The 26,873-nt window shown below is 39.6% G+C and overlaps 2 protein-coding genes across 2 annotated transcripts in view; one reads left to right on the top strand and one right to left on the bottom strand.

Moving 5' to 3' along the window:
• Positions 1–10,609: 10,609 nt before the first annotated feature.
• On the bottom strand, positions 10,610–16,526 carry LOC137870961 (sterile alpha motif domain-containing protein 12-like). The gene is made up of 4 exons (XM_068708480.1): positions 16,441–16,526; positions 13,086–13,235; positions 12,852–12,992; positions 10,610–12,554 (listed from the first exon to the last, which is right to left on the bottom strand). The coding sequence occupies exons 2-4, from the start codon at positions 13,204–13,206 to the stop codon at positions 12,538–12,540; spliced, it is 279 nt and encodes a 92-aa protein (XP_068564581.1). The 5' UTR covers positions 13,207–13,235; positions 16,441–16,526; the 3' UTR covers positions 10,610–12,537.
• Positions 16,527–22,394: 5,868 nt separating this feature from the next.
• scara5 (scavenger receptor class A, member 5 (putative)) overlaps positions 22,395–26,873 on the top strand; it is a 61,761-nt gene continuing 57,282 nt past the window's right edge. The window contains exon 1 of the mRNA XM_068708224.1: positions 22,395–22,506. Within this exon, the coding sequence (XP_068564325.1) occupies positions 22,395–22,506 (112 nt within the window). The remainder of the gene's footprint in view (positions 22,507–26,873) is intronic.

Below are 26,873 nucleotides of genomic sequence, written 5' to 3'. Positions count from 1 at the left end.
TAGTGCCACAGAGACAGTGAGCAGTCATGTGCCATCCGCTCTGCTGAGCCCAGTTACATTTGCTGCTGTGTATGTGCACGGTATGTGCACACTGTTCACACTTTATTGCGTTAATGGCCATTACTTTTCCAAACTCAAGTAGACATGGATACAGACGGAGAAACAGCATAATTATATCTTGTCAAATAGTGTCAATAGCGAAACCACAAACCACACAACAAAGGACGACAGAATAGACAGTCATATGAAGTAAGTTCTGCTTGCAAATATGAAAAACAAACTATGAAGCATTTCATTCTTTTCAAGACCTTTTTTTTGGGGGACATTACTGGTTTAGAAGGAATTGGCTCCAGTTGAAAACATTGACCTACAATGAGGTCTGTAGAGTATCAGCAATAATCAGGACGCTATTTTATTCAAAACATGTTGCTTATGAATCTAATAAAATGTCGAGCCAGATCTTTCTCTAGCACTGGCACAGCACTGTGGAGAAAGGCCTGGTTTTGCGAGACTAACGTGAATGTAAACTCACCATCTTAATTTGACTCATTTCAGTTTTCGGTGACAAAGAAAAAAAGCTGAATTCAATCAAACTGAAAATATTGATTTTTTAGTGATATCTAACCAGCTGTTCATCAACTAATTGCTCTGCAATAGTCCAGAACTATTAACTGTTTATTCTAAAGGTAATTCAGACAAACTTGCAAAAAAGTGAGCCAACATGAAAAGGAAACTGTCAGGTATAGTTACTGATCATTATCGGTGTAATTTGGACATAGTGACGTTTGTACAGTCATTTACGATACATACACTCATGCACATGCATATACACAATCTGTCCTGCTGTTTTATCCTGGTTCTGTTTATCAACTACTGCTAGACGCCCTATATGCAGGGACTCTTTTTTTTTTTTTGGGACGGTAGTAAGAGTGAAGTGAAAGTAGTGCAAAAACAGCAACCTTGTGTTTTCTAATAATACAACCTTCAGCTTTGGGCTGTTCTAAAAGGTCTTGACTGATGATATCTTTATGGTCTAGCATTGCATCAGTCAGTTTCAGAGTCACAGAAAGCTGTGAGGTGAATGCGTCACTCTGCAGCGCCTCAATGCATCTGCAGGGCAAACAGGTTTTTTCGTGTCACCACCACTGGCAGTGTGTGTAATCGATAAAAGGGAGAGCCTCAAGGACTCAGAATACAGAGAGGCAGGAATCCTGTCCTTCCTCTCTTCCTTTCTTCTTATCGGCTTTGACCTCTTCTTCTTCTTCTTCTTCTTTTTCTTCTTCTTTTTCTTCTTCTTCTTCTTCTTCTTCTTCTTCTTCTTCTTCTTCTTCTCCTTCTTCTTCTTTTTCTTAGCCCAGGACTATTGACCTTTTGCCCAAACTGTGAAATGTCAGAGGATGCTTGTAATATCACAACAGCTTATCGGGGAGAGGTTGGGCCATTGGTATGGAGGCCGCATCACTTCCTGTTCCCTCGTCTCGGAGTCAATGGGGTTTTTTTTAATTGTTTTTTGGTTAGATGCCTGAAACATAGTCTGTGGTTAACACAAGCTTCAGAGATTGTATTGTTTTGTTCTATGATAAAATGCATCAATAAATACTCCTTTTGTGAATTTTGATGCTTTTGAGTGTCTTTAAAAAGGCAGTTTCTTACAAATGGCTAAATGAGACTACAAACCGTCATCACGCCGAACTTTAGCTTCGTGGTGATGACCTGAAGTCATGTGACTGCGGTGTAGTTGGTTTGTAGTCCAACGTTAGCTTTTTACTTCTGGCGATGGCACATAAACTTAAAAAATCAAATTGTTTGCCACTGCGTTGATTTTCTGCAATAGTCCAAAATCCAATGGAAAATCCCATTGGCTTTTTGTAGGGGGAACCAGAGGGATGCTCACTTCTGGGTTGCCCTACAAAAAACCCCGTCATGGAGCACTCTATTTAGAGCCGAAAAGGTTGCATGTGTAAAAAATGGTCATATAAAAGGGTTTGGGAACTGCTGTGCTCCTTCACTTAATTTAAAGTAGAAAAAAATACTTAATGTAAAAGTCTTGCATCCAAAATGTTACTTGGGGAGTTGCGTGTGGAGCCACAGTCCTCTGCTTTTTAAAGGTCCAGTCAAATGCAAATGATGCATGCACTGTATCAAGCATTGATTACTGGAGTCAGATTAGGAGATTTACAAAACACTGATCTGCAGTATGTGCTTAACATAGCCTAATTTCTACCTTGAGTATTTTCTTATATATTTATCATTATCATACAACATAGAGTATATTGTTAAATTCTCCACCTCGTAAGACTAATTCTTATCCCTAACAGAAAATATTTGGCTCAGCAGAATTAATAACTGCAGGTGAAATAAATCCAAACTGTCCCTCAGCAGATTTTCTGTTGATGCGTGTCTGAGTAATAGCAGTGAGACCCTGTTTATGTCAACGTCAAGTTGACTGTTTATCCGGCGAATATTCGCCCAGATAAATGAATTCCCTCGCGGCCTCCTCATAAAATATTTTCAGCATTAATGGCTTGTGATGGAAGCTGTAAATTCACGTTAAAATGAAGCGGCCATCTTGAGGTTTTGGCATTTCAATTATCCACAACACCCTGCGCAGTACACTCTGTCATTCTGTCAACTTTAATGTTTTAATATTCTGTTTTAAAAGCCTACTCACAAACACAGACGCAATACATACCGAATATAGGCATTTAGTGCAAACGCACACACACACACACACACACACACACATACACACACACACAAGTTTTGATTTATGGACGGAGCTATGCCTCAGTGACTAACGAGAGTAAAATATTTATGTGAAGCCAAATGAGTGACGTTCTCATACATTTTCAAGTCAGTGTGTGAAGAGGCATAATTTACTGTTGTGGGTAATCATTTGATGAGGAGCTAGCAGGCATTCAGGGGAGCATGCATCATAATGTTGATGTCGACTGTAATATGTGATTATCTTGATCGACATGACACCACCTACATTACACACACACACACACACACACACACGCACACACACACAAACACAAACATACAGTATTTTACAGGGGTGGAGTTTTACTTAAAATTAACCAATGTAAAAGTGTTGCACTACAGCACAAGTAAAGGCCCCACATTCAAAATCCTACTTAAGTAAAAGTACAGCAGTATCATCAGATAAATGCCCCTGTGGACAACAACGTTAGAGTTTAGCGAGCACCAGAGTCCCTTTAGAAAACCTAATTTTACTGCACCCATTTCTAATTTCATACAACTTGGCTCATGTGTTTTGTAGTTCTGGTCATTATCTCTACATCACTACAACAAAGTAGTCACAAGAAAAGTCACAAGAAAATCGAGTGGCGAGACAAATGCAGACCTTATTGCCACAATGAAGGGATATATAGGGTTACAGGCAGGTGCAGTTCCAGATTAAGGCAACAGAATCTCGAAAGCAAAAACACAGCAAAAAAAGCAACATTGCAACTTTGATGAGCTGGAAATGGGCCGGTTGTATACTGCAGGGCTGACAAGGGAAAGTGGAAACAGGTGAGCAGTGTGGAGAAGGGAGTCAGGTGACTGGAGCAGGTGGAAAGATTATTTAAACCACTTTATTTGGAGTTGAAACCCAAACAGAGCACACTGTTAAATGCTAATGTTCATTTTCTTTTCCAAACAAATTTGGCTAACCGAGATTTGTTTTAATTTTTTTTGCCTGATTGCTTGTTTATAACCACTTTCCAAAATCTCTGCAATTGTGAGAACGGAGTCATCTTTACAAACAGACATAATGTACAAACGTACATGTAATTTCACTTTTAAATTACATAGAGAACATTCATACCAGAGTTCCCGTTACACGCACTGGTTCCAGTGACAGACATTGCAGCTTGGATGCTGGTCCCTGTGCTGACAACGATACGACCACAAGCCAGTGGCGAAAGTGAGAAAAGAACTGTATGAATTCATTTACCTGAATGCATACATCACATATTGTTACCGTCGCCATAATTCATGCTACAAATGCAATTAAAAGAAGAAAAATCATTGAGCAGAACAAAGTGATGACCAGCTGCACAGCCAGCGGAGGTGTGCAGATGAAATGAACACAATACATCTCCACCCTCTGCCCCTCCAACTATACATTAGTCTTAAAAACAAATGAACATCAGTTCTTGCCCTGAAACTCCCATTTTACAAAAATTCCCCCTATTGGCATCCTCCTCGTGTTCTCTCTCAGTCATTTCCACTCTCCTCTTCGTCCCTACCGCCTAACTTTGCGGTACGTTTGTTACAAGTATAAACGTCATGCATGTGGCTACCGTATGGCTTGTTTTGTTTGTGGCAAAATGGTGGGAAAATGACTAAATGAAAAACTCAATCTGCATTTGTTTGTCTTTCAGCAGAGCATAACTGCCCAGACGGTTTGGTCAACAGCACAAATTTGTGACTTTACCAGAGTTGAACTACGACCTGAAAGAATTGCATGTGATTGAATCCATTGATGCAAATCGATTGAACTGACAAAATATGCCCGTTGCTATTCATTATTGATATGTTATTGTTTCATTAATAAAAACTGTAGGTGGCACTTATTCTCCAGTCAAGTGTCATTAAACCATTGCAGACAAAGAGAGCACAACAGGATTACACAGTAGGCCAACCCTGAAAGTTAGCATCGCTAAAGTTTACATTTTGTTCAGCAAGATAATCTTCACGAATGGGCACCACTTTTTGAATGTTTGATGTGTGAATGCAATAAGGTTAGGCTACAAACAAACCACACAACGGTCGCATGATCGTAAGTATACACGAGGTTGTAGAGGTGGACTAGTCGGCGTTATGACGTTTTGTAGTTTCATTAGTTAACGCCTTTTGTAAGTCGTATAAAGTCACATGCTTAATGTACATCATTATTAATTTGCCAAGTCTGTTTCCAACCTGCATTGTCTCACATGTTTTTTTTAATCGATCAGGCAAGCTTAAAAATGTGGGTTTTTTTGCAATATTTGGAAGCTTGGGTTTAAAATTTTACAAAAACATAAAAACAGGAGGAGGATAAATCATAAAGTCACATAAGATGAGAATAGAGCAGCATAAGTCCTGCAGGCAGGTTCAAATCTGAACTGAACTGTGCTGCGTCTGTGTTTGTGGCGCTCTTCACCACACAGTTGAATTCACAGAAAATACCAATTGAAAACTGGGGAGAAAAAGACCTTTGTGTGCAATAGGAAATACAGTTTATTGGATGGAAAGCCTCACCATCTGCCATCAAGAGAACAGAGCTTGTGTTTGCTGCTTGAGTCGTTTGGAGTGGTTAAAGATGCTCTGATTACAAATATTTCTGATCAGTGCTTCAGCCATAACTGATTTGCTTTTTTCCCACAAGACTTAAAGGCAGCAGGAGTCCATCCTTTCCACTTCCGTCGCTCTCTCCCTCTCTCTTTTTCACTCCATTGCTTCCAATACAGAGAAGATAAATCAAGTGCCATGAGCCCATTGATGTGAGGGGAAATAGATGGGCCATTTGTTGACAAAACTCATTTTCCCACTTCCAGGTTATAAAGTACACTGTGTTGTGTTTTTTTCAGGGTTTTTTTTGGTTGCGGCTTTTGCCTTCCTTCCTGTGTCACTCGTTTGTCTTGACAAATGAATGTGTTTGGTAGCAGACGGTCACAGTGATTGGACTAGTGCACACGCGCACACACATCCACACATTTCTGTTCAGTCTGGCCTCGTCTGCCAGGGGCACCTGCTGTAGGCTGTGAACAGGTGCGCTCTGCTAATAAACTCAGCAGGAGCACTGAATCTGCTTTTATTTAGCTGTCTCTGTTATCCCTCTCCTCATCTCGCTTGCTTTCTCTTTCCCCTCTTTTTACTCCTAACCAGGTGCATCGTTTCACCGAACCCTGAGCCAAAAATATGCATCAAATAACAACTGACAACTGGCTGAATATCAACAATACAGAGAATGTCCAGACAGAGATTAAGCTGTAAGTGAGCTGTAATTAACACCCACGTGTATCCCTCAGTGTCAACACATTACTGTGTGTATAAGGCGTACACACAACCAGCTCCTCCTGCCTTAAAGTATTTTTTATCCATACATATCGGTTCTCACCTACGGGGATGGTTTGACTGAATGTGTGGACGTTTGCCGGTTACGCCACATTGATCACTGCTGAATTGAAGAGTCTCAGGAGGGAAAAGCTTCAGGCTGCTGGATGTCTCTCTTTCCGCTGTAATTCAATTGCTAAGAAGCCCCATGACAGAAATACAGTTTTTGAATGAAGCTGGAAACATTGACTCTCAGAAAGGATTTGGACCATGGAGGAATAAAAATGAAAGACTTCAGAATTAAGTAGTAGTAGCAGAATTGAAAGCTAAAACATATAAAAGCAATAAAGGAGAACTAGTGGAAAATTGAGAGCAGCTTCACAGCAGGGACGTTAAAGTGATCTTTTTAGTGGATGATACTCTAATGAATGCTGCTGTCAAACTATTTCTTGGAAATATTCTTGTGTCTATCCTCATCATAGTCATCAGAAAAGTGACTTTCACATTCATTCTAGAGTCACAGAAAGAAATACTTAAATAACCTCACCATAAGAAATAACACGCAAAACTCATACCTGCTCAATAATTTTAGTCAGCTGCTGCCTCTCGACCTCCACAATTAGGTTCACTCACCTCGAGCCTCACTCTTAGATTTAGTTAGAATTTTTTGCTGAAGAACTTTACAGCAGGGTGGACTGCTGCAGGCTCTGAAACTTCATTCTCTAAACTCACTCTACCACCTACTCGTTCTGCATCTGGACTGAACAAATGCAGCACATACAGGCAGATATTTGTTGGACACATACTGCAGCTCTACAGTTGGTTACCAGGGTAGGATCGATTTTTAAACAAGCGCAGACTCCAAGAAAATTGAAATGTAACGTTTGGTTGCTCTCAAGTCACAGTTTCACTTTTTACACACACACACACACACACACACACACACACACACACACACACACACACAAGGCAAGAGGTGCGGAGTATGCACAAATGTGAGCACACTTACTGTATTCAAACACACACATATGCACACTGTGTGTGTGAATTGTAAGGCTGGGTGTTACAAATGCTTCTCTGCCAGGTCAACGCTGAGCAGCAGGAAATGAATGTGCTTTTAGGAAAGCTTTCTCGCAGGCGCTACAATAGCGTTATTACTATTTGAGAGTGAGTGAGTGAGTGAGTGAGTGAGTGAGTGAGTGAGTGAGTGAGTGCACCTCTGTATTGTCCATGGCTAAATCTCACATTCTGCTGCAGCAAACTACACAATATATTGACCTCTAGTGGTTGAGGAGCCTCACACTTTCACCAAACACCTTTTATTGCCTGTTTTTATACAGCCATTGACTGCCTGCTGACTCCTCACTCATTACTCTTAACTGCCCCCCGGAGTGGTAGAGAGTATGTCTATGGGGATAACAGTTTGCCCACTTTTATGGTTTTGGACGGTGTGTTCAGCTATCAGCTATCAGTTAACGTGACTACACCGGTTGCACATCGGTGACTTTCTGGGCATCAACCTTGCATTTACACATCCTAAATGTTCAAGGTGACATCTGCACTGTATAAGCGCACCTTTTTAGTTTAAATATGATTTTATAAAAGCACAAGGGGTGCTTCAAATGACGAAAAGTCACGAAAAAATAAAACATAAAAAAACAAAGTAAAACAAATTCCTTGTTTAAACCTCCATGGGTAAGGATTTTTAAATAATCAATCAAAAAAGTCAATGTAATGTCAGCTTTGAGACAAAGGACAACAAAAGATACAATAAACTAGAACAAAATGGCTGCTATTGCTGGTAGGTGCATCTAAAGTAAAATTCAATGTTATAGAATGATGTTAAAATTTGTTTGTAAAATGTCACTTGTTAATTTCAATTGTTCAATGATATTAAATAACATAGCTTGTTTTATCTGCTGTGACTGGGCTAGCAGGCTAGCAGTAGCAGTAGCCATGCATTTAGAATTAATGCATGAAAACTCCCAAACGAGATAAACAGTAGTTTTTTTTCTGTCTTTTACAGCCACCATGGCGTGAATAATATAATGTTAGCCATGCTAGTGTTAAGTTAGCTTTGTGCCCTGTCACGTTAGCTGGATCTGCCAGCAGCTCCAGTCCACTACTGTTAGCTTCTTGTCCTGTTCACTGACGTTTACAAACTAGCAAGCCAAGAATACAAATGTCACTCTCTAATCATTGTCACCTCCAGCAGCTTCCACAAAGGAAGAAACAACTGATTTTTCAAGGTACTTTCAACAGTGTAACAGAAACAAAATGCAACAAATTACCGCTCACAGGCAGCCATAAGTATAGAGCTGATACTGTTACTTTTCAAATGACTAGCCTACAGCTAGGAGTCAAATGTGTAAGTAATGCCATAAAGTCAAGTGAGCAGCGGGTTCTTAGCACAGCCTCCTAAACTTTCACATCCCCTCTGAACTTACACTGAACTTCTCTCTTTTTCCCCCTGACGCTAACTCATTTTTCTTTCAGAAACTATGGATCTTTCTTTCCCCGGTCTATGAATAAATCACAAGACAGTGACAGAGAGGCTGCTGTGGCTGGAAGACGCTGATGGACTGAGGGAGGAGGAAGAGGCTCTCAGCTGACTTTCAACTGGCCTGTTTGAAATGCGGGACGCCGGGTCGCAATCACAGCTGCACTGTTGGCCTGGTTGTACGGAACAATGAAAAAATGATTTTTGTGGATTTTTCCCTCAGTCCTTTATCTCTCTAAAAGAGAAAACGGGGATAGGTCAATGTAACACCCCACCAGTGGTGTGTGACACAGCATCAAAAGTGGGTATGTTTTAGCTGACTGTCCCATTAAATGTGTGAATATATTTGTTTCTTGGTCTGTTTCACAGGAATACAAAATATATCACATCATTTGCAAGATTTGCACGGCTATGATTTACAGTCATTTACATTACTTTGTTAAACAGACCAGACCTAGGCTGCATCCCATGACAGCCAGAAGATGCTCACTCCCCCTAAATTTCTCAAATGAGGCTTTCTGGTCATGCCTCTTTGGTAAGGTAAAACACACTACTGCTGCTGGGGGTGAACGGGAGCAAATCCCTGCAGCCACAAAGCATTTCCAAAATAGGGGATTAATGTCAATTTGTTTTTATACAATTGCGTAATGTTTAGGTGTCCACATATTTATACATATGGTGTATTTAACTCATTTACATAATATATAGGCATTATTTGCTTTCATTTTTGTTTTTTTTTGTGTCATACAACCACTCTGGTGATGTTTTCTAACAGAGGGCATATCGTGAAATAAGCTGAATTTGCATTTGTGTATTTAGTGTCTGAGATTTCCTCTTGGCTCTGTCGTCAGGGTCAGTGGTGTATTTCATCACCCCCCCCATCACTCTTTCAGTGAGGTGGATTTACGTTTGTGCTGAGTGAGCGCTTCCCTGGCCACGCCCCGCAAAATCAAATGTCACACCATCTCCTGGGGTATTAATCAAACTCAGACACACACACACACATTCAGGCACAGCGACCATCAGAAAAGGAGAGGAAAGGTCACTTGATGGGTTTGTTTTTCTGGAAACATATATAATTGTGAACATGCACTCAGGCTCTTACTCACACAGCCGGTTTAAGTTTTCATAGACATGTTGTGACTTGCCCTTTACAGCATTCCTGTGTGTGTGTGTGTGTGTGTGTGTGTGTGTGTGTGTGTGTGTGTGTGTGTGTGTGTGTGTCTTGGTTGCATGTTTGCAATTAGATACAAATCATATGATTGTCTTTTTTCTTTGTTTCTCACTGATTCACCACCAGGTCAGTTCTTCTAAACTCATCCTGTGCAGCTAAACATTGGTCAGAACTTTATTTCAAAATGAAGTGGAGATCCCAACATTGAATTTGGGGTAAATGTGTGTAAAATGATTTTCCGAATGATTCAGAACATTTCCAGTTGATCGGCTGGTGCAGCACTAAATAACATAGTCTGGGGTTTTCGTATTTTGTTCAGTGTAAACATCATACAGCTTCAATCACAAGCTGAACAAGCTGTTAATACGCAGTATATGATGAAGACAGTATGGAACAACCTATAAGCTACTTCAGGTTAACGTTTTGCCTTCATTATCCAGTAAATAATGAGTGATAGGAAGATCTCAGAGCTGTGTGTAAACCTGGTCACCTGAATGCCTCACAATATCTTGAAATACCAATCTCTTTCACTTTGTTTTCTTAAAACTGATGTAGCTAAAGTGTCACTGTGTAATAAGGGGTGCAACTTTCTATGAATGATGCCACAAACGTGATGTAGTTTGATTACATTTTTATTATTGCGCTTTTCATTACCATTACAATTGCTGTCTTTGGAGTCAATATGAGTAATATATTTTCTTTTTTATTATTATGACCTTTTAATTTGAATAGTCCTAGATCTTTCACAGTGGTCTCTAAGGCTTTTTTTTTTTTTTTTTTACTTCTTCAGTAAAAAAAAAAAAAAAACGTTGCAGGGGAACACTGGATGTATATGAGAGGCATGATGCTGGAACTGTAAAAGCAGAAAGATGACACAAGTGAGAGGATTGTGTTGCCAATACAGCACTTTTAATTCAACCAACCATGCTGTAGCATTGCCATGAAAACATGTTTCAGAAATAGACACAACCTTTTATTGTATGTGATGCAAATGTGGAGGGGAGTTGATCCCTAGAATACACATTGAAAGGAGGCCAACATCACAAATAAATGAAATATGGCATTATATAAAATGAAAGTTGCTGGACCACTTGTATTTTAGACATTCACAAGTTATGGTTGTTAGCTGCAGCCAGTTAAAACATAATTAATCACATTAACCAGTATATGTATCAAAAACAAAACCGCAACAAAATCCAGAGAAATTATTATTAGATTTTCTGTAACTCTGTTCAATAGTCACTTTAGATAAACAATGCATTGTTTGTGAAGGGGAACACAAGATATTTCAAAAGAGAGACTAAACCAACAGCTGGATTTTACAATGACTTTCAGTCAGCGTATGTGTGTGACCGAGAAAAGCAAACAGCAGTTTGTATTCAACACATAGAAATGCTTAAATGGAAACGCAGTTATTCAGTTTTCCTATTACCAAGTGTAATCACTCAATAGAGGGCCCTGTAGTAAACACATGATCTGCTATATTTACAACCTTGTTTATTATTGATTATTAAATATTTTCGGTTGTTTTGATTTTATTAGACAAATTATCACATGTCCACAATTAATAAAGTTTTTTATGAGGTTTGTCTTAGTTTAATTGGCAGGTGCCATCCATATACATAACTCACACGTCATTAATCAGCCTGATATTTAAAAATGTTTTATCCAAGTATTGTTTGCTGTCAACAATTGTGATAAAAGGCTTTTTTCTTAAATGCTACAAGGGAACTTATGGGTTCCAGCAATGGATATTTTATTGCTATTTTTCCTTACTAAATAAATCATGTTGTTGAGAGTCTACAGCCATGCTAGCAGTTCCTGGAGACTATATTTAGGCACAGGGGCACTTTGAGCTGAAGGCTACCGCTATCATGAAAACAGGCTCACAATGAAAAAGTTAACAAGCCGACGTTTAGCAATTATAATGTTTACCATGTTCAGTACCTTGTCTGGTGTGTTAGCGTGCTAACATGTGCTAATAGGCCCTTTTCACTGTAGCTGTTTTGTCATGTCACAGCAGGGTAAACACAGGTGTAATTAATAAAGCTAATTATGGTCCCGTTCTATTTAGCCAGCCTGCAAAATAACAGGGTCCTCACCTAAATGGAACAGTGCCATAATTAATCTTATTAATACACATATATTAATCCTGCAATTACATGTCAAAACGACTGAAAAGGATCTATTAGCACTAAACAGCACCGACGTGCAGCTGAGGCTTTGCTTAGTTTTGCAGGTATTTAGTCATAGAAAGTATCGGACAAATTATATTTTTGACTTGATGGCGCTAGACGAAAAATCAACGTCTGTATCAAATTTCATGGCCATCAATAGTGGTTGAGACATTTCACTCAAACCCACTAATGTCAACCTCATGGTGGCGCTAGAGAAAAAGTAAGTGGATCACCAAAGTCAGTAGGATTCATCCTCTGGGGATCATGATTGTCTGTTCAAAGTTCTGTTACAATTCATCCTGTAGCTGTTGGGATACTTCAGTCTTAGCCAAAGTAGATTAACCAACGTAGCTAAAAATATTTCATGATACACTGACAGGGTGTAAACGCACAATAGAGAAAGATAGAAGGACACTAATAGACAGCAGGGCTCAGAAAAAGACGCTCAGACAAAAACGAATCTCATCCATCTGCACAGGTCAGATTTCACACAGGAAATGGGTTTCTTTCTCTCTTCATTGATTCTTCTTTCTCGTTCACCTTCTCTTGTTATTTCCATCACTCCCACTTTTCTCCCTCCTTCACATGGACAAATCAATGGATGGGAAATGAAAAAGGAAGCTGCATTTCATTTCCAGCTATTGAGAAAAACACTCTGCAGAGTAGCAAAGAGTAGAAATAAAAAAGTAGTTAGCAGCTGTTTTTTTTCGTTGGACTGAAAATGCTGGTGACATCAGATACGTTTTATATAAAATGCCTGTTTGATTTAAAATAAAACGTATAGTTTCGACTGTGAGCAGAAGAACCCTAAAATATCCTTCTTGATTTCCTGTGCCTATTACCTGTTGGTCCACATCACCACCACCAAAGGAAAACCAACAATAACAATCTACTATTTCACTAGTTTGGCGCACAGCTACACCGTGAAGATGAAGTCATTTGGCATTCTCACCAGAGCAGATGTCACTGAGTTCATTGATTTCTTCTTGAACTCTGAGGAGGAGGAGGTCCTGCCAGACTTCCTGCTGCTGCTCCTCAGCCTCCAACCCGAGCAGCTCCAGGTGATGATCCTTTAATCTCAGCAATGCGCGGCCTCGGGAGAGAGAGGCGTACGTGAGTGTGAATATTTCACAAATTCTAAATCTAAAAAGGTTGATTTAAGTTGAATTTGATGCGCGAGTTGTACCTGATATGGCGTGCTTAATTATGGCTTTCTGGAGCGTGCCCATGTGGGTTGGGTGCTGGTCCTGCACCCACTCCAACACGTCTTCCACCGACCACATTGACACTCGCTTTGACAGGCCCATCACTCTGCAACCACATCAGCCGCTACACACTGAGAAGACAAAAGCAGGAAAGTTACACAGAAACATTGTTCTGGAGTGAACACAAAGTCATGTTAAACTTTGACCTACTGTAAGTACTGTAGTATTACTGACATTTTACATGTGCTCTCTTTTAGTTTTGCATCCAAATGAACTGGTTTAAAGTGGTAATTTTAAACTCTAAATTTCTAAAGTCTAAATAAGGGGTTTATATCAGGGCAAGAAGCAAGTTGTATACAAGCCACAATTTAGAGCCATATTTATTTTAGTGATGTCTCTATGTTTCCAGATCTCAGTAATTTCTCAGGTAAATACAGTTTTATGATAATCAGCAGAATTTATTCCCAAGGTTACACAGATTCTGGAATATTCCGTTAATATTTGCAGCAGTACTTTCCAGCAGGTTACTGCAAATACGTGTTTCTACTGCTCATACCTTTAATTCAAAATAAAACTCAATGACAAATCACTTCTTGTGTGTTTAGGGTGCAATTAAGTGTTCATTTTATTAGCAATTAATCAGTCAATTATTTTTTTCAGCTGAAAAAAACCCCCCATCTAACCCAAGGTGTTGTCTGCTTGTTTTCACCCGGCAACAGTTCAGAATCCAAATATATTTAATTTACATAATATAACATATAGCAAAGCAGGAAATCTTCAAATACTCAGCTCGGCTTAAACAATTATTTGTTTATCAAAGTTATTTTGTGATTTTCTGTCAAGATTTGCCAGAAGAAGAGAAAAAAAACTGACAAAATGTTCTTAACAGAAAGATGAAGAAAAAGCTTGTTACAAGTTATTTCACTGAAGATTATGAACGGGTAAAGTCTTGCCGTGACTATTAAAGTTCACCCGACCAGGATCTGAGCAGAGTATTTCAGCTGTCATCACTGTGACATGCGCGCCTCTCTCCCTCAGGACAACGTTGTCTGTGGAAGACCCCCAAATGTGAGGAAATGTCATTTTCTCTTGATATTTGGCGCTTTGGATTAAATTTCCCTCTCATATGCCCTGTCACCTACTTGCTCAGAATAAGCCTGTTTTCCAGTGATTCATTCACCAACCCCCGGAACATGATGACAAATTGAACATGATGACAAATAGTTAATAGGTTAACAGCAAGGTGAAAACTCCAACACCTTTGAGGTCAAAAAAAGTTCTGCTGTTCTCAAAAGAAAAAGTTTCTCCTTCGCCTCGGGTTCTTTTGGCTCCCCTCCCAGCCATATATCCTCCTGGGCTGCACTGCCATAGGGCGAAAACTGCTAAACTGTTGTTATGACCTTTTCAGCAGGCCGGTCTAGTTATTGGGGTATAAATATAGGAATGTAATTTCCTGTGTTAATTAAGGAGGGCGCGCGATTGGCCGGGGCAGTAACGAGGTCCCAGCGGAGTAATTGACATACAGAGAGTTAAGACCTTTGCACTGGAAGACACAAAGGAGACTTCTCTTCAGAGTCGGGGTTAGCTGAGGATGAAGAAAAAAAATCGCACTGCTGTCTATAACGTTGTTTTTATGACTATAAGACTCCAAAACTGAGCTCCGATGGGTCTATATCTGCAGGAGAATAAAGTGACTGTATATCCAGCTTGTCTTACTTGCTCTGAACCATTGCATTCACGTCCACACTGCCCACTTACAACTGAACCAGGACTTGTGAACAAAAGCAATTTACAGCAACAAGCAGGGTGGGAAATTGGCTTTTCTGTACCAACTGAAACCGACAAACTATATATATTATTACATATATAGAAATGTGTAAGCACATTCAAGAGCTGAACCGAAGTGCTTCAGCTGGTATTAATCCCATTCTCACTTCTCGTACTATCTGTTCCTGCCTCTATAGTTTGACAGTTTTATTAAGCTTCAGGGTAGCCAAAGTTAATGTGAATGTGTGGGCAGTTATGTTGCTTTTACTTGGCAACTTGATTTAATATACAACAACAGGAACTGTGTTGTAAGCGCAATGCAGAGGAGTGGTCACAGAAAGAAAAAGAAAACGAGACGTGTGTCTGAACAGAAAGCAGTGCATCAATATCACTGTGGGAGCTACAAAAAGGCTTTTTTTCCCCCTCTGTGCGTGAATGTTTTATATCCCATCAGGGGACAGAGGGGGAATCATAGCCTTCAGCGTGGCATTCCCCTTAATTTATCTTCAGAAATGGGTATAATTTTATTGTTGTTTTTTTATTTGGGTGTCAATACAATGCCTACGGATAAGTACTGATAGCAAAATAGTACCTTCTCTGATACCTTGGGTGAGGAATTCAAACATTTGTCTCCACAAAAACCCCTTTCCATCAAAAAGAAAGATGTCAAACTTCTCCAATGTCCCATGTTGTCGAATCACAAGCTGCCAGCTGACATAAAACAAAGTCTAAAAATTGGGGAAATTAAGATGTAAACCAGGAAACTTTTGAACAGAGACAAAGTGAAGGACCACCAGAGTTCATGTGAGATCATTCTCACACGGTACAATGAACAAAATTGGATCAAATCTTCTAAAAGGACACATATTCAAGTTGCAGGTTAAGGTCATCCTTCTTACACATCAAGGTGTAATCCTACCATCTTGTGGTGCCTTGCAGAATTACTTCATCCCTTGAACTAGCCTGAGAATTATCCAGTAGGAGCTGTTATGGTCCAACTATCTCAAGACCTGGTTTCAGCTCACTATTCTACAGCCTTGCTCCACTTGGAATGATGCAATCTGGCCTCGATGCATTCTTTCTGCAGTGGTAGGAGGCTTAGATACATTTTCTGTTCGTCATTCTCATGCCTCCTTTTAGCAAATGGCAAAACGAGAAACTAATCATTTACGAATGTTAAGAGTTTTGCAGACTACAATATTTTATACATCCAGCATAGATCTCTCCATTGCCTTACAGTCACACTCTGCAATGCCGAGTTCAACTGTGATGTACAAAGCAGAAACTAAGTGGTTGTAAATGTTGAGGTTTAGACTAAATAAGTCATGTTTTTGTAAGCAGAAGTGCCGAATTGAAGCCGTGCCTCCCAAACGTCTTTTCTGCAGGTGTGTACCAGTTCCGGTATATTAACCATATTAACAATATCAAAAATATGAATAGAATTTGGCGTAGTGTACAACAGCTGCCTGTAAATAACAACAAACATCCATACCAGACTTTAGGTCAGACAAAGCACTGACATATTTACCAATGTATGACAGTTGTTGGTGAGCGATAAGTTATATTTACCTATACGGTCCTGTACCTGTTGGGAAATGTTACACATTCCATTTCCTGACCCCGCCCACGGGCGCGCGCTCGACACCTCCTTCTTCTGCACTCACGTGCACAGTTACTCGTGATCCCTTCAGGTGCTGTCAGAAATATCGCACTTATGTACTTATTACCTTAACAGACTGAATCAAGTCACACGAGATAATTATTGGTAATTCTTATCATGTAATCATAGGACAAAAAACGACATATAGTTTTGCTATATATTTCGTTGACATTGAAAATCTTGAATCTCAGGCTTCCGCTAACAATGCTCAAACAAATTTATAAAAAGAAAAAAAGCAAGTAAAAATGTGAACCTCAGACATTAGATAGTGCAGAAGTTAAAATCAAGCGATAATATATAATATTATATATTATATATATATATATATATATATATATATATATATATATATATATATATATATATATATAATGAAAAATAAAAAATAAAAAAAATAATATATATGTGGTAGACAGGTGTACAGTTACAAAGTGAAGGATTTGTATGTATATAAATGTGTGTGTGTGTGTGTGTGTGTGTGTGTGTGTGTGTGTGTGTGTGTGTGTGTGTGTGTGTGTGTGTTTGAATGTCTACTTTTATTTTAGCCTGGTATGAGAAATATGTACTTGTTTATAACTACTTGACTTAGTGGATGAGTTAATGAGGGTTTCATGAAGACATCATCTAATTGAGTGTACAGTATAAGTGTGTATACTTTTTTCTTTGTTTATTTCAATTGTATTTAAATCAAAATCAATCCTATCACTTATTTTCTCTTTTTCTGAGTCTGTGGCTTTAAAACAATATCAGATCTTTTAAAACTATCCAGTCCTGTAATGTACCATCCACAGCCAACAGAGGGCGTGCGCGTACAGCAGGGCGCGCTACCTTTCTTCACCTCTCTACTCTCCACCAGCTGCTCGGCACGCAGAGCAAACTTCAGCTGGAGTTTTGTGATGGTCACATGACGATGTTGTGTGTATATTACTCCAAATGTCTTGTTCGCTTCTATAGAGCTCTGCGGCACTGACAGAGACTGAGTGTGTGGTGCGTTTCATTCCGTTTATTTAATGCCATCCTAAGGACTCTCTGACAGCTGAGAAAAAGCCTGGAGTTACAGCGTCAGGAAGCAACTTCTTCAAGGGAATTATGAGAAACCTGGAGCTGTGATTTTTTATTTCCAATTGACAGTTGAAAAGGTGAGATAAAAGCCCGTTTGCTACTTACTTTATCTCCGTTTGGTGTTTAATGTCTTGCAGGTTTAACATAATCTGACAAACTTTTGTAGCCTGCATGAACCCTGCAGTGACTGCACCTGTTTGACACTCCAGCTGACTGTGTGTCACCTGTCATTCCTTTAGTTTTTAAAGATATTATGTAAAATGTGCTAAATAACATGTTACACCGGAACTTGCCCTTTTATGTTGAGTTGACAGGTTTGTTCAGCACAAAGGCTATAACCTAAAATCACCACATGATCTCTTGTGCTTTGACCTTTTTAAGTTGGCAAACTGATTGACATCTGTTAAATATTCATTGCAACAGTTAAAAGGCTGATTTACATGTTATCTATTCGAGTGGTATGCCGCAAGGACAACAGGACAGGAAATGCACGTTTAATGGAACTCATCCGCAGAAAATTGTTTCTTTGTGTTTCAGCGGTCATGGGTGAAGTATCTCTGCCTTTAATTAACCGAGAGAAATGGGTTAATGTTGCACATGGATGACTGAGCAATGATATGGGAGGGTTGCATATGTACAAGTGGGAGTTTGTGCTCCAACTCAGCTCCCTACTTCTAATAGATTTAGTCATAAAAATCAACTTGCTAGTGGGAAATAATTACATAATTAAACATGGTATGATCATTTGTAAACACAACCGCATCAGAAATGCACTGACTTTTAAAATTGTTTTTAAATTCAGTAAACTATATTCTAGCTACTTGCTCTGTTAAATCATTATAATGTCCAGATATGTTTTCAATAGCTGTTCTGCCTGAGACCACACGTGCTGGCCTCCGATATATAGTTATTTATATATATGTGTGTGTGTTTATGTGTATATGTGTGTGAATCAGAACTTTGTTTTTTCTCCCTTCCTCTCAGATTACTACTCTCAGGACCTCTCAGATTTATCTGGTGTCCCTTCGCGGGGGCCTGACCCCTTGGTTGGGAACCGCTGGACTGAACTATCTACCTGTATATAAAGATGTTAAACCTAGCTCCTCTTCACCTTGACTTGATACAACAATAAAATGCAAATTAAACAGGATGCATCATTATAAACTACCCAATATTGTAATTTGACTGCGGAACAATCCTTAACAAAGTGAAAACATGCTGATCTCTTCCAGGACACACAAGTGGACAAATTAATACTAACACCTGACAATATCTGAGCGTCATATTTTTAATAAGATGCGAGGGCACGCCACCATTTCGTGCAGCATTGCTCCTTCTCCTTCTTGGCTAGTTGTCGTGCTGCATCTTGAACTGCTTGTTGGGTTTGGATGGAGCTTCAAGAAGGAAAGCCTCCAGTCATGAATGAAGTGAATATCCACTTCAGCCACATCACCAGATTTCCCTCAGCTCTTCAACACGGTGATAAACAGCTGATATTGAGCATTAAAGGCTCTTTGGTGTCTAATCAGATGCAAACCTGGAAGGAGGAAAAAGACTGAAACAGTCGTCACTGTCAAAGGTTTGCCCTTCTTACACCAAGTTGTGCATGTGAATGTTTCGGGCTTGGATTTACTTTAAGCAGTGGTGTTTTATAAGTTATGGCCAGTGTTGCTGCTCCAGGAGGATGCTCTGGAAATGCACAGGTAGAGTTCACATGTTTTGGGTAGTGTGGCCCTTCCAGTCTGACACATACAGTAGTTTGCATATTCACCTGTGTAACAAACTTTCTTGAATTGAATGGGTCGTTTCTGTTATTTTGTCCACAGTTGCACAGATAGAGATAACTTTGCATTCCCACCATCGTTTGTTGGCACTGACTAACAGAGACCAACTGAGTGTCTGATAAACTGTGATATCCCACTAAACTCAGTGTAATTAGAAGATAACTCACCCACACACACACACACACACACACACACACACACACGTATGCAAGGGTACGGATAGTTTAGTGGGATCTCCTAGCAGCCCTAATGGTTCCTGCCCAGCTTCAATCTAAATGTCAACCTGACCCCTCCATCCCCTCTGTAATGAGAAAGTCCAGACTGAGTGCTTTTTAACGACTTTGTCAAACACTCACAGATCTGCCGTCGGCGCTTGTGGGAGTTTAACACCCAGCGAGTCCAGTCTGCAGCAGATTTAATTTTACTCCTCAGAGATGTCTATGTCTGACGCAACCTTTTATCTATTTGCTCTGTGTTCCCTTTCACTTTATTCATATGCTCGCCGTATTTGGTTTGCATCATGTATAGCGTGGGAAACTCTACCCAAACCAGAAGAGCAAATGTGCTCAGCTCAGAGCAAATAGTCCGGTGTATGGCTGCGACTGATTGCGATTCATTATCAGTTAAAGTCTTTGACAAATAAAATGTGACATTCAATGTGCTTTAAATTAAAAATAGAGTTATACTACCATAGATTGTGTGCCAGAAACTGTAGCTCATCAATGGCTGCACCTGCTGGATGTAACTGTCAACTGTGTGTTAAAGATGGAATTACTTCTTATGGTGATAAGTGTCTTCTGAGACACTTTCCTCTCCTGATGTTTTCATTAGATTTAGGTTTCATCTTTTGAAAGGAGCATGTGTTGAAATTCTGCCACAGCCATAACTGTCAAAGCAGCAGCACGTTAAAGCCATATAGGAATTACTGTAATCGCCAGTTTCCAACTTGTAAAAAGTGTTCACGTTAACATTAGCTTCTGATAGCAATTTAAAGCTAATCAAACATGCTTCACCCCCTCAGAAATGTCCAGACTTCAAGGTAACTTAACCCAATCCAATGGATATAGTGTTATATTGTCAATGCACAGTATTTTTAACGCTGACCAACTCAATTACACAACTGTCTTGAGTTGTTTGACAATGTCACAATCGCAAGTTGTGGAGGTTGCGGAAGGAGGCCTTTCCATGTTTACTACATTTTGCAGCTCTAAAATCCTTCCCATATTCTTCACCGATAGTGCAGGAAGCCCATGCTCACTTTGATGGATGGGATGAGGAGCTTGGAAATCCAGAAGCAGCACCTCTGTTAATTTGTGTTGATTGGACCCAGTTAGCTGACCTGGGAACACCCCAGGATCACCCAGTAAGGGCTGGATGTCGTAGCTATAGAGAAGGACATGTGGGCTTACTTTCCTTACTCTGCTGCAACCTGGATGTGTGAATGGATGGGTGCACCATGTTAGCCAGCTATCTTTCAGCTCTATAGTTCTTGAGTAACCAATTCCATTTGTGCTGACATTCAAACACACAACAAAGAAATGGCAGAGCAGTTGCGATATGTCTAAATCAGAAATTGTCCCTTTAACATTGTTTGACTGGGCTAGTAACAAAGGGTTGATGTTAATCATTTCTTTCTTGCCCCCATGACCAACCATTCCACAATGTTTTTTGCGCATTTATTCACAGCTTCGTCTTTTTAAATATCCTGCTAAAAGGCAAGTTTACAGACATAAAAAACAACTACTGTCCACGGAAAGACCAACCAAGGAGGAAACAAAACATACAACGCTGGTCTAGAGTCAGCCACAATCCTCACACCACAATCATTTTCCTCTGTTTGTTTAGCGCTGTGTGTGTGTGTGTCTGTGTTTGTTTGTCTATGTTTTAGCTTGAAAAGCTAAAAAAACGGTCAAAGCTCTCACAACTGGTTCATCTGATTCGCAGCACTAGAGGACGCCAATAGGAAACAAACAAACACATTTGAACTTCTACACCTGTAAGGTTCCTCACTTATAACCTAAAACCTCAATACATTGCCGATCAAAATCCATAACTTGGCCCGGATGAGACTATTCCCATCATGTTTTATTGCAGGATTAAGGTGATAACTAATGAGGATGTATTGATTTGCCATCCCAGTTGCCAGAAAAAATGTTGGCATTGCATATTTCTGACAAACCACGGGTTAGGATGAATGTCGACGTTTCTGAAACAAAAATATGTTTTGTGAATTCATTTCATATCAGCCTTGCATCACGCTTGCAGAAACGCATAATGTCACTTGGTTAAGACTGTGAAGCGATTGATTAGGTTTACGCAACAAAACTACTTGCTTGAGGTTAGAAAAAAGATCATGGTTTGGTGTAACAGCGTAACGTAACGTAACAGCGCAACGTAACAGCGCAACGTAACAGCGTAACGTAACAAAGTAACGTAGCAAAGTATCGTAGCAAAGTATCGTAACAAAGTATCGTAACAAAGTAACGTAACAAAGTAACGCAACAAAGTAACGCAACAGCGTAACGTAACACCGTAACGTAACACTGTAACGTAACACCGTAACGTAACACCGTAACGTAACACCGTAACGTAACACCGTAACGTAACAGCGTAACGTAACAGCGTAACATAACAAAGCAACGTAACAAAGTAATGTAACAGCGTAACAACGTAGCGTTACAACGTAACAGCGTTACAACGTAACAAGCCTAAATGAATAACAATCACTCTTTGTAGACGTTAAGTAACAAGTGTAACAACATTATCTAAAAAGCGCAAAGTCAATGTTTACTTTTAGTTTTACACTGGACACAAACAACGCTCTTCTGTGTGAAAGTCCTGTGTCACTTGTTAAACTCATTATTATACCACGTCATTTTCAATAACGGTGTATAGATACTGAATTGTAAGTCGCTTTGGATAAAAGCGTCTGCTAAATGACTGTAATGTGATGGCAGTTTTTTGTAACGTAGAGCGATTTCATACTGTGTGTATCTTCTCTCTTCAGTCAGGAGGAGATGGAGAACAAGGCCATGTATCTGAGCACATATGAAGAGAGAGAGAGCGGCTCCATGTATGAAGAGGCCTACGATGGACACAACTTGTCCAAACTCAACCTGTGTGATGAAGGTAAGGAAGCCAGTTGAGACCAAAAACACTGAGATGAACTTGAGACTTGAGAGGCTTGAGATTTTTACCCAAAATACAGATTTTTTAAATGTATATTTTTTAGATAGGAGCAGATGAGTTGAAACAGATTTTCACATCTGCATGCACTCAAAATACTGTACGTCCTTCTGCAGTGAAACTCAGTGAGACCACAGTAGTTCATGGTTTAATAGAAGCAGAGAAAAACTACAAAAAGGAACCGCAGATTTGTTGCAATCAAATAAAAAAATTCTCAAACTGTTTTAATTGATTTGTTTTCATTTTACCTTTACCAATTCTTAATCCCCAATATATTCAATATATATTTAAAATTGTAAAACTGTGTGTGTGTGTGTGTGTGTGTGTGTGTGTGTGTGTGTGTGTGTGTGTTGGCACAGAAGATTTTCAGAAAGGGACTTTCTACTCAGAACTACACACACACACACACACACACACACACACACATACTAATAACAAATACAGACACAAAAAGACTTGATGCTGTCACCGCTTGGCATCCACTCTACTCTCACTATGGTCATCTGTGAAAAATGTTTCTGTGTGTGTGTGTGTGTGTGTGTGTGTGTGTGTGTGTGTGTGTGTGTGTGTGTGTGTGTACAGGTGCAGCTGTAACAAATCCACAGTTGACGTTGTGTTCTCAGGTTTCGACCCAAAGCTCTGCGAGTTTGGTGGGAAAGTCTTAGTGAACGTTAACTGGAGAATTTGTTGACATTTTGATGGAAAGCGGACAATAGGCCTCATCCAACTTCTCAAATCATAGAACATTTTCACACTTCGTTCAGAAGATGTTCCCAACCATGGGGCAGTTGGTTTCATTGGGGTGATGTGGAAAAGAGCAAAACAAGAGTGCCATTCACACACATTATGAGGTAAATGTACTGTGAATTATGGGTAAAAATCAAGGTTTATCCACAGAGAAATATCAGGGCTTAATAGGGGCAAATGTGGTCTAAATGTTGTGAACTCTGGTATGAGGAGTTATCGAGCGAATCCACCATGGTGCACATTACAATTAATTTGACGATAATATGTTAATGTTTAACGCCTGGATTGGCGTATTTAAAGAATTTTCTGCTTTTGTTTAGGAAACATCTGTGCTCCCACACGTCATGTCACCATCACTGGCCAATTACAGAGACAGGGCCTGACTATTATGGAATCTGTGGCATTTGCAAAGCACCAAATGTATTTGATTTGGAAAGTTAAAGTAAAAGGAACAAAGCCCTGTCCTTGTAAATTCATGTACTTCACCCAAAACGGTCAAATACACAGACGGTGCCAGAAACTGACTCACAATGGCCTTGCTGGAATTAAAAGGTTTATAAACAGAAGTGTCAAAAATTGGTTAAAATGTATTGTCGTACCTCCAAGTTTACTTGTAAAATTAGTCTCCAAATTTGCTAATCCCTGCCTAATCTGTTTATTAAATTCCTTTCTATTTGTCTAAACAGTAAAGTATGTTGACCACACCATCATCAGACAGAGGGAACATTCAGCAGTGCTGTTATGTCATTTCTGAACTTGTTTACAATTGGTGAAGGAAAGAATATTGAGTCTTCTGTCAATTGGAAAAGCTGCACTGAGCCTTTTTATAAGGTATATTTTCCGTAATGCTAAAAAACAAAGTTGTTAAAAGAATTGTCAAATTTTAGGAATTTTCAATACGCTTATTCACTTTCTTTCCAAGAGTTATATGAGAACAATGATACCACTTTCATGTCTGTACATTTACTATGAAGCTGGAGCAAGGAGGTGATTAGCCTAGCTTAGCTTAGCTAGCATTAAGACTGGAAGCAGGGGAAACAGCTGGCATGGCATAAGTGTCCTGTCATCCAATCCACGCTGACTTCTTCTTCCGTAAACGTCTCTGCCCGTCTGTCAGCAGCAGCTCGTGGGAAGCTGAGTGGACATCGGCATGCTAACCAGCCTTCACCAGGCTGACTAACAGCAGACATTTACTGAACCAAAATTGTTTTCATTTTGGTTCCATGGGAAGAAATTAACAGTGTTTTTATGCATTGATTCATTGGTTTTATTTCCCCACCTACTGTAGCAAGTTAGTGGAATCTGCCTTTAGTGAAACTGGCAAGCTCACGACAGACTGGAAGCCTTCATCAGTCAATGTAGATTGATATTACACCTCTCTAAACGTGACACAAATAGCGTAAAGAAACTCCATATCATAAATCCTTCAAAAAATGCTTCCGGTGGAGATTGGCCATTACAAGTCACAATGTCCACTTTAAGTGATAAACATGCTAAGCTAATCACTTGGCCCTAGCTCCATATTTAAAGGACCAGACATTAGAGTGGCATCAAAACAATCTTCTCATCTAACTCTTGAAACAACATCAAACAAGAGCATTTAAAGTCATAAAGCTTTGTGTCTTCGTGGCTGGCGTAAGAAACATCAGAAGACAGTAACCATGCGATAATTTCCACCTTAAACTTTTCCAGACTGGTTTAATTTTGCCTGTTTTTCTTATGAAGGTGTTTGTATGATGTGTAGTTGTTTTTTCTCAGTTCAGCATGAGTTTAACGCCAGAGGCAGACTAGCTTTGAGTGCAATTTCTGTTCCTATACATTCCAGCCATGTGACACATCTGAGCCAGCTGTGTTTGTCTTATGCTTGAGGAGCTTGTGGTCTTCATCATAGAGGGGAAGTGTCTGTGTGTTTGGGTGTGTGTGTGTGTGTGTGTGTGTGTGTGTGTGTGTGTGTGGGTGTGTGTGTGTGTGCGTCAGCAACAATCCACCAGTGTCCACTGACAGATTGTCACGGTCCAAATGAAAGCATGCTGTTGGGAGGCCATGCTACATCATAGCTGTTCATATAGAATCTCATAATATCCCAGCGGGTAAAATATTTTTCTTAATGTTCATGTCACATGGCCACAGTGATTTCCCAGAGACAACTGTTCACGTTGTTTCCTGGCCTAGTTCTTAATTCAAGATGTTTAATTTTAGTCCAGATTTCTTCTCCATCCAGGTCATCTCAACGCAAACAGTCTTGAGTAGTAGCTAAAATCCTTAAATGTGTACATTATTCAGGCAGATTTTTATCGACATTTCTTTCTTTTTTTTCTTTTTTCCTTTATCTTTTCTTCTTTTGTTTTTCAATCAGTCATAAGATTTTGGGATTAAGTCAGGTTTTTTGTATGCTACATCAAACAGTTGACCATTGACGTTAACTAAACCCCTCCCACAATTCACTTTTACTGTACATTATATTACATTACATTACAGTCATTTAGCAGACGCTTTTATCCAAAGCGACTTACAATAAGTGCATCAACATTGGTAATCAAAAGAACTATTAGTCACCAGAAGTCATAAGTACATTTCCTTTTCCAAACAAGCATCCAAGAGCATGAAGCAGAGCATAACTCAGAGCCAAAGTACAGGGCAGAAACAAGAAAAACAGTTAGTGCTATAAGTAATACGAATACAATAAATGCAACAAGCTAGTATGAAAACAATAAGTGCTAAGTGGAAGGCTCAGGGTAGCACTTCCTGAAGAGGTGGGTTTTCAGCCTGCGCCAAAAGATGGGCAGCGACTCCGCTGTCCTGACGTCAGTGGGAAGTTCATTCCACCACTGTGGGGCCAGGACAGAAAACAGCCGTGACCGGGTCGATCGGCCGCCAGGACCTCTGAGCGACGGGGCAACCAATCGCCCAGAGGCAGCAGAGCAAAGTGTAGTTTGCCAACTGTAACTAGGTTGTAGGCATCTGTCAAGCTTTGGATTCTTCTCAATTTACAGAAGAGGTTAGCATTAGCAAATGTTCGCTTACCAAAGAGTTTTGGAGTTAATGTCTTTTTTTGCCTATTCTGAACCAAAAACACAAGCCTAACGTGTGTTTGTCCGTGTAGTGTAACGTTAACGTTAAGATAAGCACACTTCAGGACTGACACATCCAGTGCACGGCAGCTAATCCCAAATGCTAACCGTATGTAGCATGGTAGGCGCTTTGTCCTGTTCTTTATTGGATTTGGGGACATTTACCTTTAATACATTTGCTAAACTCCTTGGTTAGTACTCATCCTCAAACGTATAGGCTTTGTTAAAGTGGACATATTATTTGAAAATGCTAAGAATATTACGTTAGCATGAATCTCACTTTTATGTGCACATTTTCCTTGTAATAGTGTTAACTTGACAAAGCTTGCTATACGATAATAATGTTGCTTTATATCTCTGTATTGTACATGCATCATGGTTAGCATATAACGTTACTATATGTAGCCATTATAAACATGTAAGTCCCTTTTGCAGGGCTCTGTTCAGGCCAACCAGCTGTAAACATTAAAAAGTTTACAGAGTGTCAAACAA

The sequence above is a fragment of the Cebidichthys violaceus genome, unplaced genomic scaffold (genome assembly GCF_023349555.1).
Source record: "Cebidichthys violaceus isolate CVI_PGR_0920_01 unplaced genomic scaffold, fCebVio1.0.p SCAF_14, whole genome shotgun sequence".
Classification (NCBI taxonomy): domain Eukaryota; kingdom Metazoa; phylum Chordata; class Actinopteri; order Perciformes; family Stichaeidae; genus Cebidichthys; species Cebidichthys violaceus.
Note: the sequence above shows the minus strand (reverse complement) of the source record. Positions and strands in the feature narration are given on the sequence as shown.

Coding starts and splice junctions, on each gene's coding strand:
- LOC137870961 (XM_068708480.1), bottom strand. CDS start 13,206: ATGGGCCTGTCAAAGCGAGTGTCAATGTGGTCGGTGGAAGACGTGTTG. Junction 12,993..13,085: donor AATTAAGCACGCCATATCAG/GTACAACTCGCG, acceptor CTCTCTCCCGAG/GCCGCGCATTGCTGAGATTA.